Source organism: Mchenga conophoros, linkage group LG20 (assembly GCF_057382185.1).
Source record: "Mchenga conophoros isolate Kocher_MC1m ecotype Shallow Benthic linkage group LG20, M_conophoros_male_GT1.1, whole genome shotgun sequence".
NCBI lineage: Eukaryota > Metazoa > Chordata > Actinopteri > Cichliformes > Cichlidae > Mchenga > Mchenga conophoros.
Window position 1 is genome coordinate 36,081,374 of NC_140545.1, and position 14,210 is coordinate 36,095,583.

Consider the following 14,210-nt stretch of genomic DNA (forward strand, 5'->3'; position numbering starts at 1 on the left):
CTTATTTTATCACAGAGGACAAAAAGGATTTTATAAGGGACAAAATCTGTGCTAATTTTATAAGTGTATCGCCTTAATGTGATTGCCACTCTTTCCTATACTTGATGTGAAGTCCAATAAAGAATCTGACTTTTCTAAGTTTGAATTTGTTCCATTTGTGGTTCATCTTTAAACTCTGCACCAGTCTAACAGATCCACGAACAGTTTGGTGGCATAATGAGTGCTTAGCAAACCTTACACTTTATGTAGACCAGGGGTGCTCAATCCCAGTCCTCGAGAGCTACTGTCCTGCAGCTTTTAGATGCATCCTTGTTCCGACACAGCTGAATCAAATGAATGGCTTGTTATCAGGCCTTCTCCAAACTTGATGGCATGCTGAAGAGGTGATCAAACATTTGATTCAGCTGTGTTGGAGTAGGGATGCATCTAAAAGCTGCAGGACAGTAGCTCTCGAGGACTGGGATTGAGCACCCCTGATGTAGACAAAGTGTACATTAAGCCACTAAAGATGACCAGTTTATGCTAAATCGTGAATGTTTCCATATTTTTGCAGAACGTAATTTTTAAGATGTTTCTTTGAAAAGTTAAATATTCTCACTTTGGATGATTAATTGGACATGTCGAAGGGAATTACGGTTTCCAATATATCTGTTACAGTAAATAATACTTGTATTTGTATTTAAAAAAGAAAACATTTAATAACATTAAATGACATTGAAATAATAGTATCACGTGAACAATAAATCATGGTTATTTGCCATTACTACATTGTGTCTAATATTAGCAAAATAAAACAACACTTACAAATAATAGAATATTAAAACGTTGATACATTTGAAGTAAAAATAAAAATTCCTTTTTCACATCCGCCGCTGCGCCGTCTTGTCACGTGATCTGGTCAAGTGATCTCGTGAAACGTCACGAGCGTGCTGTCAGAGGCTGTAAAGATGGCGGCGGGGGCACTGCAGCGGCGGCGCATCACTGCGGCTGTGGCCGTTTTTCTCGCTTTATTGAACGTGTTGAAGCTGGCGAGCTGCGACGAGCAGGTGCCGCTCCTGCTGTGGACCAGCGGAAGGTGCGTAGCCGTGAAGTTTTACTGATTTTGGTCCCGTTTCCGCGGCTCCTTCTGCGACCTCAGCGGCTAACGGTTAGCCGTGAGACAAACAGCGGACAAAAACTATGTTCTCTGCTTCGTCACCACAGTACACGGCCCGGAAAACGTTTAATTTGAGCGGACTGGCTGAAACACGAGGTTAAGTCAGAGAACGTGACATGAGAATATCCTGCAGGCCCAATGAGTGACGGGTGCAGTCCACCTGACAGCTAGCAAACACTCCTGCATCTGTCTGTGCTGCCTGACACACAGAAGACAGAGCAGCATGTGTTATCAAAGGCTTTCATACTGTAAAAACGAATAAATTATGTATTTGACGGCCTTTGATGAGGGTCTTCGGATGTGAGAAGTTCACATTGTGAAGTGCTTGGGTTTTTCTCCTGTTTTAATAATATTCAATCATCTGTATCTGCAAGAAAATCAGGAATGTGCTGTTTGACGTGATGCAGGTTTATCTGCAGATAATTTGGTCCTCTCTCATTAAAGGCCGTATAGGTTCTTGCAGATGGTTGAAACGACAATAATAAAACCGCTTCACTGTGAATCCATCAAATTCTGTCTGGTAGAGGACTCTTCTTGTTATGTAGCAGCACTTCATGACTCCTCCACCTGTGCTTGGTGTCTCCTGCAGCATCTCCCTGCCAGCTCAGGCTCCTCCAACAGCCGGGCACATCGTTGGGCAGCAGCAGCTGGCCTCCTACCTGGAGAAAGCTCTGGACGTCGGACCACATAACATAGTCCTCTTCCTTCAGGACAAGGTAAACCCTCACGCTGTTGTTGAGTGTCCTTGATTTTTTTTTTTTTTAATTTCTTCTGAGGCACTAAAGCTAAACACAAGCACAAATGCTCCTCGTCTCGTTTGCTCTTATATGGCCCCGCCCCGTTCATGTGCATGATCATGTAGCCTTTTCGCATTTATCAGAACTCTTCAAGTTTTGGTATTTCTTTATTTAATTTGGTCAAGACTTTTAAAACTAATGGCAGACGGCCTCACAGGTCAGCAGTGTTTGAAGGTTAAAACCGTCTCTCACAGTTTCTCTTTGCTCTCTGTGGTCTAAAACATTTATGACTCATTGTTTTTCCTCTCGGTCTTCAGATGAGCATCGAGGACTTCACCATGTATGGAGGAGCCTTTGGAAACAAGCAGGATAATGTGTTTCCAAACCTGGAGGTATTATCACGATGAAACAAACCAAACAGAACGTTTCCGGTTTACTCTCAGGTGTGTGTCGGTCACTCATGGTTTTTCTTCTGTCACAGGGAGCTCTGATGTCATCATCCTCCTCTCTGGTTTTACCTGCTGTTTCCTGGCCTGCATCCAATGCAGTGATTGGCCAGCTGCAGGACCAATTGGACACCTCCCCTCTGTACATGGACCCTGAGACGCTGAGCCAGCTGAGACTGAACGCCTCGTCGCCTGCTCTGCTCGTGTTCAGACTGCCCTACGGCATCGGGTCTGTTGACTGTTCAATAATTAACCGTTAATGGGATTTCCTGCTGTAAACATTTTATACTGCCAGTTACTTTGTGACAAATGATATGATCAGTCATCCTCTGTCTTGGACTGCAGCTGGTAGTTTTGCTCATTTTGAGCTCAGTGAACTGAGTTCACATAGAACAGCTGTGGTCATGTCCTCCACAGGCTTTGATCCTGTTATAATGGTTTCTAAACGGGCCTTGATGTCGCTGTTTGTACATTTTCTAAAAATTTAAATTCAATTTCTCAGACGTCGCACGGTAAAGTTAAAGAGGTAATTTTCTAGAAGGGAAATAACCCACACACTTCATCTGGATGAGCTTTAAAAACACTGAAGCCTCTCCTCCAAAGACATTAAGACTCATCCATCCTTCCTGGCCTCGTTTGTCGTTTCAGAGCTGATCTCTTGTCAGCGAAAGAGATTCTCAGTGGAAACGGTGAGTCTGTTTAATCTGACCCAGTGACTGTGGAGCTCAGACTCTGAAGCATGCGATTCTCACAATCATCTGTGAGCTTTTTATTTGCCATCTTTTCCTGTGACTGTTTTCTCTGTGACGCGTGTTTTTCAGATGAAGTGATTGGTCAGGTGCTGAACATCATGAAGTCGCAGTCTGTTCCATATACGGCTATCTACACCGCCCTGCGGCCCTCCAGGGTGAGTCCGAGTCTCATTCAGAAACATTTATACATGTTTGCAGCCATTTGTCATACCTGCCCCCCTCCCTCAATCTTTCTTTTTCTACACAGGAGGCAGCGTCTCTCTCTGTGGAGGCCGGTCTGGGTGGGGGGCGCTCGCTGCTGCAGGTCAGAGGGGGACACAAGGAGAGGGGTAGAGAACGGGAGAAGCAGCGGAGGACCCAGGAGAGGGCTGAAACGTACCCACCCGTCGAGTTCAAGGTGGAGTCACAGATACCTGAGCAGGACTTTGACTCTGCTTCCTTAAATCATTTCATATTTGTAATCGTGATTATTTATTCATTTGAACTCTTTTTCCTAAAGGCTGTTTTCTGTTTCACTGTAAATCCCACCAACAACAAACTGTTGCAGAGCAAAATCAGAACTTTCAAGTCATGAATGAAGTTAACGCGCTGACATTGACACGATGTTGGATTCGCAATAAAAATCCAGAATATTCTCAAACTAATTTGAAACTTGGGTCGGCAGCTCACAGGGTGGCGCTGACGTCAAAGATGTTGTGGCAGAAAATCCAGATGCCATTGTAAGGAGAACCTTTCTGTTCACTGGTTATTCTGCAGGAGGGGGAGAACAGCTGCATCCTGCTGTGGGCTAAAAGCCTGTCGGTGAGCATCCTGCGCAGCGGTCGCTGGGAGGAGCACGACCTCACCCCGTCCACCTTTGGAGAAGGCGTCACCCCCAACCTCGACGGCTCAAGCTGCGACAAAACCAAAGCCAGGTGCTTTTTACCTGTGACATAATACAATATGTAAAAACAATCATTCATGCTGTGATGTGAATATCACTTAGCTCTGACGCCGCTCAAACTGGAGTCTGAAATTCAAATGTTTTAAAATGTTTTGTTTTTCATGAAATGCTGCTGCGGGTGTAAATTTAACGTGAGTTTTTTTTCTTTCAGTTTGGTTCTGAATTATAAGAACGTGCTGAACCACCGCAGCTTCAAACTGATGTAAGTGACCAGGATTTTGGTCCCCAAAAGTGTAGTAAACTTCCTGTTTCTGGTCCCCATAAAGATATGAATACACACACACACACACACACACACCCATATGCATTATTATATTATATCTATACTTTTACATTTATCAGTCCTGCTGCACTCTTGAAAACTTCCTGTTTTGCTGTTAAAGATATTCGATGCTCTGCTCGTTGGTGTTTTTCAGCTTTGCTCTGAGTCAGCGGAATTACAAGGTGTCGGCACGGCGCTGGTTCACGCTGGACGCCGTGGAGCTGGAGTACGACGGTACCAAAGCCACGTTTAACGGCAGCAGGAACATTTACGCTCCCGCCGAGTACTCTTACCGCTGCGAGTCCGTCACCAACTTCCAGTGGCCGCTGCTCGTGCCGCGCACATCCAAAGACCCAGCCAATCAGTGGAGGGTCTCCTTTGAAGACTTCCAGGTAAGATTGTTTGGTCTTTGGTGATATAATAATAAAAATCCAACATAAGATGTCAGGTGTAAAATGGTTCCTCTGTTGGATGTCTGCATGTGCTGACAGCAATGAGCAGAGCGACTTTCAGACCATATTAATTATAATTGCAGAAGAATACTGGTTTGAACTGGATTATACTGGTTTTATAACAGCTGGAAGCTAAAATTACAAATGAAATAAAAATATTAGCACACACTTTATTTGTAATGGTGGCCGGCCTTCCTGCCGTCTGATGATGATGATAATAATAATAATAATAATACATTTTATTAATGAGCGCCTTTCAAGTCACCCAAGGACACTTTACAATAGGATAAAACACATAATACACACTCTGAGCTACAGAGGCTAATTTTTCACATCCCCGTTCGTCTTCATTGGTCCAAAGGCCGTAAAGCATGGCTCAGCCCCCCTCAGCTCATCAGTTGGGCTGAATTAGTGAAATGGATTCATTTTTGTAGGTGAAACTTCTCCCCGTGTTTCAGTTTATTCTGGACACGTGTCCTAGTATACTAGGATTCCTGTCTACGTCACGGCCCGGCTAAACCCGGCCCCTTGTAAATATTTATGATGCTTCCTCACACAACCCCAAAGAAGCGCATCTATTCATTCAATAAATAAATAGATTTAAAAAAAATATTTACTTATAAACATATGAGTATGTCAGTGAGATTTCTGGCCTGTTATGTGAGTTTGAACTGAAGCAAACGCCACATTTTGAACCCCTTCTCCTTCTCGCCGTCAGATTCAGGGCTTTAATGTGAGCGGTGGTGAATTCTCGTACGCCAGCGACTGCGCCGGCTTCTTCTCCCCAGGGATCTGGATGGGTCTGATCACCAGTCTGCTCATGGTCCTGGTGCTCACCTACGGCCTGCACATGATCATGCAGCTGCGCACGATGGACCGCTTTGATGATCCCAAAGGCCCGGCCATCTCTGTGCCACAGACAGAGTAACACACCTGCACCACACCTGTCCACCCTCCACTCTGTCCTCTCACTGCAATGCTTCCACTCCTCCCCCCTTCCATCTGTATTTGGGCATTATTCAGTGCGATCATAATAAGGTTTTATTCACTGGTACATAAATGTGTCCGTTTATATTTGAAATATGGGCTGAAGCTGGCCTCAGTTTGTCCTCATGTGTCAGCCTCTGTAGGCTGGATGCTTTTCCAGAGTCCTGCCTCCAAATTAACTCCTTAATGATCTTTGAGAAACACACACGGACTCATGTAGAACATGAACAAATCTTTGGGTGATCCTCCAAACTTTATCCTGGACTGTGTTCACTGTAAATCAGCTACAGTCTGTAATATGAAGGGATGATGTGACAGCAGGGTCTCAAACCTGAGACCTTCCATGACAGTGTGACCGTGACCTCAGCTAACATCAGCAGGAACTTCTCAGCCACACGTCTGTTTGGTGATGATCACAGGGCTGTACACTGGCTGTACTGCTCGAGGGTCCAAAGTTGTGTTGAGAATTATTTACATTTATTTATTTACTTACTTATTGAGCATTAATATGATCCTAAAATGGAAAACCTAAACCTTCCTGTACTTCATGTAATATGAGCTCGTATAATTGTTTTTTATTGTTTGCTGTTTCTCAGCTGAGTCTGAGGCTGCAGGGATAAAAACCTGCTAACGTCTGCATATATCAGCAGCACAGCTCTCACTCTCTGTGCTCCCTCTGATGCACTCGTGGTCCTGTGCATGTAGTCTCGGCCCGGACTGAAACGGTTTAATTTGAACAGTTTGTGCAGCTTTTGTTCTGTGAGGACTCTGGAAAAATCCTTCAAAAACACCTGAGGCGTAAACTGAGCCCAGTCCTCAGGCTGGATTCATTTAACACAGGAAAGGGACGACTGTACATACAGGAACAAATGTACGTTATAGAAAAAGTTATTTGTTGGTGAAACTGATGTAATTAGTGTGTTTGTGTTTACATTATTTGACCAGTGAGGTGTAGATGTTGAATGAAGGGAGCCCGCTCTGTTTATGGATGCTAAAGGAATCATTTCCACTCTATTTATTAACTCCAACATTCTCCATCAATTTGATGAAAAAGCTGATAATGAAGCATTAAAGTTTCCAGTCTGAGTAGTTTTACTTGATTTTTGTGTTTATTACTGAAGTGCACTGAAACCTGTTCAATGTGGAATTCTGTCTGTTTTTTCCATGATGAGCATCGTCGATGTTTGGTCCTGTGCTGCTGTGACCTCCAATAAAACATCTGTGAAGATGGCGAAGCTCGAGTGTTTAATTTCAGTCTGTCTCAGAAGCGCTCGCAGGCCGTCTGAAGAGAACAGGGCTCACAGTTTAAAGACGCCTGTGCTGAGATGAGGGAGCATTAGTGCAGATCAGAAGAAGACTGCAAAACACAAATAGTTACGCTGAGCAAAGAAAGTCTTACTTTGCGAGTTCCCTTCACACAACTAAATAAACAGCTAAGCGTATAAAACAAAGCGAACGTTCACAAGGCTACGGCGTAATCTAAATTCAAAGTGTAGTTATGCTGTCACAGTGTTTAGATATTCAGAATGTGCACATGTTACAGTGGTTTTGTATGGAGTTGTTTGATTTTGTGTATAAATGTTCAGAGTGGCACGTTTACAGGTCACGTTATTGAGGACCTCAGTAAGGCCACACACCATGCAGTGACTGACATTAAGGACTTTACTCAGTATGTTGAGCTTAAAGTTTTGTTTTTTCCTAACCAGATCACCATGGTAACACGTTAACTTTGGGGCGGGGTCTTTATTAGTTTGGGCTGAAATCATCTGCCGGAGTCGTGTTTGTCTGACTGCCTTCTGCAGTGACACTAACACATTCACATGTTCAGCACACAGCATCCTGTCCATGAATTATGGGATGGACACCTATAATGTTAAACACAACGCTGAGGCAGGGCTGGTCGATTAATTTTATTTTGTAATAAGAAGGAAAAATTATGAGACGTTTAATCAGTTTGACGTTCAATCATCTGTCGACAGCCTGACTGTCCTGCAGGCCACGTGTTGCATTGGATTTATCTACCTAATGACTACTGATTGGATAATCATTCCATTTGAAGCACAAACATGGTGTTTATTGATTTCATGGATTTTCTTCTTCAACCACATCTGCAAAGAAAACAAATTATTTTCACAAAGAGTTTCATATCAAGTCCTATGGGCTCAAATTGTCCTCATAAATATTTTGTACTTGTAAATCAGTTTTGTATGTGCGTTTAAAATAAAAATAAATAAATAAATAAATATATATATATATATATATATATATATATATATTAAAAAAAAAAAAAAAAACCTGATTTGCAAGTACAAAATATTTATGTCCACAATTTGAGCGCATAAAGTCCCATCTACTGAAAAATAGGCGAGCTTTGATGCGTAGCTTTGTAAGCGTGAGTACACATGATTTTAGGTTTTCTGGTGTCTGCAGAGATTTGAGCTGTTCAGGAGTCGTTCAAAGGGTCTTTGAGGCACTTACTCTCGCAGGTGTAGACCACCTCCAGGTACTTGTAGGTGCCTGGACACGGGTCTCCAAACATAGAGTTCCTTACTTTGATGGAACAGCTGTTTCTGCCGTTACAGCTGTGAATGTAAATGAGAGTGAGTGAGCAGAGGCTCTAAATACTCGAGTCATCAGAGAGAAAGTGTAAAGAGTCTGTACCTCTCGGCTACTTTGCTGGTGGGAATTGAGCACTGGGTGTTACTGAGCTGAGCGGGAGGACGTTTGTAAGAGCACGTGGTCGAGTCATCGCGGCCGTATTCAGCCGACAGGACGACTATAACGTGTCCTTCATCTGAAGAACAATTCACACTGTTAAACTATCAGCCTGTTATTATTGATATATCAGTTCTTTTTCACTTGCATGTTTTATTTTTATCGCATGAAATCACCACAGTTTTAAACGATGAATAGAAAAGAAGCAACTTTACCACAATGAAGGTTTGTATAAGAATGTTCACATGTGATACTGTGGACTGAAAAAGAAACACATTTCCAAATGCAGATTAATCTCTCGAGCACAGATTTGTCTTTGACCATATTTTGAAGGTATCAAAGCCTCAAGGCACTTACACGGACAGTCGTAGGCCACCTCCAGGTACTTGTAGGTGCCTGGACACGGGTCTCCAAACACTGAGTTGCTCGCTTCGATAATGCAGCTCCTTTTCCCGTTACAGCTGTGAAAGCAGACGATGAGTGAGTCGGCCGAGGCTGGAAATACATCTGAGTGAAGATGTAAGGCTGAGCAAAGATCGAGCCTCTGTACCTGTCAGCTACTTTAGACGTGGGATTGATGCATCGGGCATTCTGGATCTCACATTCTGGACGCTGGTAAGAGCACGTGGTCGTATCGCGGCGTCCGTAATTAGCCCAGTGGACGGCGATAATGTGTCCGTCATCTGAGGAAGTGTTCATGGAGTTAAACTATAACTGTGTTTGGGTTTCTATTGAACCAATCCACCAACGATACAAAAGTATGACGTGTGTTCTCACCACAATGAAGGTTTGCCTGAGACCCTTCACATGCTACGGTGTGCACTGATGAGGAAGCAAATTAGAAACTAAAAATTCATCTACAGATTTCATCACTGTGATTCAAAAATCCACTCAAAACATGTTCGTAGGGACCAAAGCTCTGCAGCAAAGTGTCCCGAGGGCATGTTGGGGCTCTGTTACGACTCTGAGGTACTTACGCTCACAGTCGTAGGCCACCTCCAGGTACTTGTAGGTGCCTGGACACGGGTCTCCAAACACTGAGTTGCTCGCTTCAATAATGCAGCTGCTTTTCCCGTTACAGCTGTGAAAGCAGGTGAGTGAGTCAACAGAGGCTTTACATACTTTGTCAGGAAACATCTAAACCAGTGTGCACAGTTTGGGAAACCAGGGTTAACCTGTAACCTGGGAAGAGAAACATTTAGCACATCATCTGTGTGGTGCAGTGGGACGAGGTGACTGCTGATAGAAGCAGCAGGATGAACTGTGAAGTGTTCAGTCACATCTGCGTCGGGCTGAGGGAAGAACGAGCCTCGGTACCTGTCAGCGACTTTAGTGGTGGGATTGGGGCAATGGGCGTTTTGGATCTCGTGGGTTGGACGATGCTGAGAGCATGTGGTCGTATCGCGGCGCCCGTAGTCAGCCCAGTAGACGACTATAGCCTCTCCTTCATCTGAGGAAGAGTTCACCGTGTTAAATCAGCACCATGTTTGTACATCAATGAAACAAATCCACCTGAATCGCAGAGGAACTGCCCCACTCACCACACCGAAGGTTTGCGTTGGATCCTTCACACGCTGTGCTGTGGACTGAAAGAGAAACACCGCGTCACAAACTGTAACAACTCACGGGCAGAGTTTGGAAGTATCCAGATACAGACCTGCTGGGAAGCAGGCGAAGGTGGTGTCCAGGTATTTGCAGGCGCCGGGAACAGGAGTACCAAAGATCTGGATGTCTATGTCACACGTTTTCTTTCCGTCACAGCTGTGGGGAGAGATGGAGCTCACTGACGTGATCGTGTTATTGTTGCAAATGTTTGTTACCGACAGTGGTCACCTCTTCTTGATGGCCTTCAGTTTGTGGTGCTGAGAGCAGTGTTCTTCATCTCCACATGTGTGCTCGACTGACTCCACAACGATCACGCCGCTCTCTGTTTCACGCAGTATGACACAAAAGCAGAGATTAGAGAGGTTCAGAGCAGAGATGGATGGATTTTACAATCGCAGGTGTCGCCCCCAGCTGGACATGAAAAGAATTTAGTCTTAGGGTTCTTTAGTGTTGGCTTTTAAATCTATAGCCATCCTTTACATACAGTCTGTGTCTGCCTTACCACAGCACAGGTGCTGGACCAGGTGGCCGTCGCAGGTGATCACTCTGGTGCTGGATATGGCAGTCGCAGTGGACGGGACAAAACGTTTGGCTCGGGTTACACCTGGAGGGAAAAATAAAGAGTTAAAAAAGCAGAGTGGGTATGAGCTCACAGCTGATGGTGTGTGTGGGGGGGGGGTCAGCCGACGGCTTCTGTCTGCTGTTTTGACTCTACGATGAGACTCAAGGACAGCCTGGCTGTTTGCTGGGAGCAGAGACTAAACGTCTGACCTTATCTGAGGCTCTCTCTCCTTCACTGATTCATTTATCTTTATTTTGTGCTCTTCGTCTCCTCCTGCTGAACAGTTAGCGCCGCCATGGAGTCAGCTGACTGACGCAGAGTCACAGCACAAACCGACGGTCTGACGGCTTTTCTGTCTCTGAAAGCTGCAACAGTCACGTGACGAGGTGAGAGTGACGGCGTTGAATCGAGGCAGACACGAGTGTGATTTAGAGTGGGGGGTAGTGGGCAGGTGTTCCCGCCGTGTTTGTGGTAAATGAAACTTTTCCACAGATAATTTAATGTTGATTGGATCTGTGTTAAAATTCAAATAGGAGCTTAAATCTTCTAAGAGTTTCTGTAAGTGTCTGACCTTTGACCTTTGATGCTGTCTAAGAGCGTGCACCTGCTCATGTGGACTGAAAAACACATTAATCTCACAGTTTATTCAAATCTGCCAGATTTATATCCCCACTACTTTCCAAATCCCACGATGAGCCAGGCCTGCAGCTCAGGGGCAGAGAAGTAAAGGTGAGGATCATTTTTAAAAATGTCCATTAATGAGAATAAACCAGGTAACAGAGAAGCACAAAAACAGACTTTTACCTGAACTCGCGAGTAAACATGTTGCTGCCAGCACTGAAAAACAAGAAGGAAACCTGAGTGTTAGACTGAGTTTGGTTCGTCTCCAAACTCACACATGAAATGATATCGAATGAAAAAAGGAGAAAACTGCAGTAAAAGGTCAGCGACCCCGATCATATTTCTATTCGCTGTCAGTGCAGCTCAGCATCTGCATACAAATGATTTTATCAACAACATGAGATGATGTCAGAGCTCCTTCCAATAAACATTTAGATTAAAGATGTTTGTCTCTTGTAAGAATGTTGGAAACATTTGAAGCTTTTTAATAAAGTTATTTCTATTCAATGACTTTGAATTATTTAACAGCAGAATTGTATTTCCATCCTGTCAGCTTAAAAGCCATCCTGCATAAACCATTTCTTACCCTTTGATTATTTTCAGGCAGCACATGAACCCTGATCGTCTGATCAATAAACACGTGTATCTACAGAGCTGTTTGATTATTTGCTCTATGAAAGTAGAATCTGCAGCAAAGCGAGCACACGTGCATTTCTGCATGAAGGATTATCAGTGTGTGCTACTCACACAGCGTGTTGCTGAGTCCGGAGCAGAGCATCGTGTTCGGAGGTCTGGTTGTCGGTGGCGAGCTGAGCCGATGGCGGGTCGGACGGAGACCTTGGTGTATTTACGCCGTTTAGCTGAGAACTTTTACCGACGTGCAAAACAAGCAGCCAATGGAAAAATGAGAATCCGATGCTTATCAGGTGCAGCAGAGCCAAGGAGAAAACTAAACTGCTATCAATAAGAAACGATTATAGAAGCCAATCGCAGCTCGCCCAGTGTCAGCCAGGATTGGCTCAAGGCCCCCCCACGACCCTGAACTGGATCGTGGCTCGAGAAGATGGAGCCACAACACAAAACAGCCTTTTCTTTCTCAGACTGAGATGTTGAATCGGTTAAAGAAGGAAATCCTTTTAAAAGCTGCATAAATGCACCTCGGACTGTGGGACACCCCCCAGCATTCAGATCATCACAGGTGGTTAAAAGGCCTTCGGTCAACAAGCTGTGATCATCACTTTAACCATGACTGTTGTACAGTTTCATTAACCATCAGCGTTTATTCAGAATTATCACGATGTGACAGAAAAGAGACGTCGTGACCGCTGGCAGCTCGTCCTTCACGCGGAGCTTTGGTCATCGTCTCTGAAACACTCGGTTCAGCCGCAGTGTTTCACAGTCTTAACATACTGACACAAACACGAGCGCACGTTCACACGTTCACGTGCAGAAGTGAAGGACACGATAATCAAGCATAAACTAAAACAAGGTGGTTTTCACAGAATCACCCCGACGGGCCGAGTGAGGCCGTTCCACAGTCCAGGAGCTAAAAGTCCAACCGTGGTCGCCTCTGGATTTAAAATAAGAGTGTGGAGCAGGTGAAAGGCCCACGTCCAATCAGCAACAAGCACTTAAATAAAGGCTCCGGCAGCGTTTGGATGGAGAACAGCAGCTGAGGTTATCTGTGAAACAGCTGCATGAACACTGTGACAGACGGATATCACATCCTGCTGTGAAAACACGTATCTGTGTGTTTGTGTGAAAGCTAGCAGCAAACCTCTGAATCATCATCAGGCTCCTCGGCTCTCTGCAGAGACAAGGAGCCCGGCACAAAGTGTTACAGAGTGACACGTTTGCAATTTCATTACATAAAAACAAAATGAATTCATCAGACAGCTGGAATAATGTGTCAGCAGCTCTGTTAAAAAGCGCAGAACTGAAAGAGATTCATAAGTTTCTCAAAGGAAGTCAATAAAACGAGGAAAGAGCCGAGCTGCTGTGTAACGGTGGAAGAAGTGCTGAGGAGGACGATCTACGTCAGGGGCGTCAAACATAAGGTCTGGGGGCCAAAATTAGACGGGCGACTACTCCACCCACTGGATGGCTTTGGGAAATGTGATGGATGGGATACATTTTGCACTTTTGTGTTTCCATAAGTTTATAAGTTTCCCCCGCGGCCCTTCATGCTGCACCAGAGTAATAAAATCACAATTACTGAGAGTTTTTCCTCTGTAAACTATAGAAATGTCTGTTTCTTACAGCGGCTCAAACAACATTTTCTGTGAACAGAAACTTTGTTTAATAATTACAGGACAGTCTGGACAGACAGCTCCCAGAACTTCCTCTGTAATCACACATTTATTTCTTACAGTCGTGCTGACAGACGTCTTTACTGCAGCAGCATTTCTTCATCATGTAGAAAAACTGAGACGCTGCTGAAACGTCTTTTTCTTATGTTAAGATATCTCAGGATTAAATGTAGAGTTAAACTTGTTTAACTGACACAAAGACGACTTTCACTGGTCGATCAAAGCTGTATGTGGCCCACCATGTAAGATGACTTTGACATCTCTGATCCAGAAGGAAGTAATGAAATACAAATACTTTGTCAGTGTACTTTTACTCCCCACATTTGTACACACATTTCTGCACTTTCTACTGCTTACATGTTCAAAACAGACTCGTTACTTTTGCTTTGACACGTCTGAGGGGAGTTATGTTCTCACAGTTCCCACAAGTGCAAACAGCAGTTAAAGTGCTGAAGTGGAACCTGCTGCGCTTTTTGAACTGGGGACGAACAGACACGAGAACATAGCATGACACAGCACAGAGGAGGCACAGAGTCAGGAACTATGAATAACAATGATATCAAAGGCTATTAATAATTCAGACACACAAAAAACTGGCTCACTGCAAACGTTGCATCAATTCACTGCGATATTTGCTTTTCTTTAGATTTAAAGTTAAGTTGT

At 44.2% G+C, this 14,210-nt stretch overlaps 2 protein-coding genes across 2 annotated transcripts; one reads left to right on the forward strand and one right to left on the reverse strand.

Annotated features, from left to right (window-relative positions):
- Positions 1-916: 916 nt before the first annotated feature.
- Positions 917-6,970, forward strand: atp6ap1a (ATPase H+ transporting accessory protein 1a). Its single transcript, XM_085260580.1, has 11 exons — positions 917-1,075; positions 1,746-1,872; positions 2,211-2,285; positions 2,375-2,568; positions 2,988-3,028; positions 3,161-3,246; positions 3,339-3,488; positions 3,848-4,005; positions 4,186-4,236; positions 4,451-4,688; positions 5,467-6,970. Exons 1-11 carry the CDS (start codon positions 948-950, stop codon positions 5,674-5,676), a joined length of 1,458 nt encoding a protein of 485 aa, XP_085116706.1. The 5' UTR covers positions 917-947; the 3' UTR covers positions 5,677-6,970.
- Positions 6,971-7,631: 661 nt separating this feature from the next.
- LOC146551339 (rhamnose-binding lectin-like) lies at positions 7,632-12,134 on the reverse strand. The gene is made up of 15 exons (XM_085260581.1): positions 11,986-12,134; positions 11,422-11,454; positions 10,558-10,659; positions 10,284-10,377; positions 10,108-10,211; positions 9,992-10,036; positions 9,768-9,900; positions 9,428-9,531; positions 9,228-9,272; positions 9,001-9,133; positions 8,808-8,911; positions 8,666-8,710; positions 8,397-8,529; positions 8,214-8,317; positions 7,632-7,843 (listed from the first exon to the last, which is right to left on the reverse strand). Exons 1-15 carry the CDS (start codon positions 12,014-12,016, stop codon positions 7,818-7,820), a joined length of 1,236 nt encoding a protein of 411 aa, XP_085116707.1. The 5' UTR covers positions 12,017-12,134; the 3' UTR covers positions 7,632-7,817.
- Positions 12,135-14,210: the final 2,076 nt, after the last annotated feature.

Bases quoted from the DNA above. Each gene is read 5' to 3' on its own strand.
- atp6ap1a (XM_085260580.1), top strand. From the start codon at position 948: ATGGCGGCGGGGGCACTGCAGCGGCGGCGCATCACTGCGGCTGTGGCC. The intron at 1,873-2,210 runs GTAAACCCTCAC...CTCGGTCTTCAG, and splicing joins TCCTCTTCCTTCAGGACAAG to ATGAGCATCGAGGACTTCAC. The intron at 2,569-2,987 runs GTCTGTTGACTG...TTGTCGTTTCAG, and splicing joins AGACTGCCCTACGGCATCGG to AGCTGATCTCTTGTCAGCGA.
- LOC146551339 (XM_085260581.1), bottom strand. From the start codon at position 12,016: ATGCTCTGCTCCGGACTCAGCAACACGCTGT. The intron at 9,901-9,991 runs GTGAGTGGGGCA...ACTCTTCCTCAG, and splicing joins CAACGCAAACCTTCGGTGTG to ATGAAGGAGAGGCTATAGTC. The intron at 9,273-9,427 runs GTAAGTACCTCA...CTTCCTCATCAG, and splicing joins GGTGGCCTACGACTGTGAGC to TGCACACCGTAGCATGTGAA.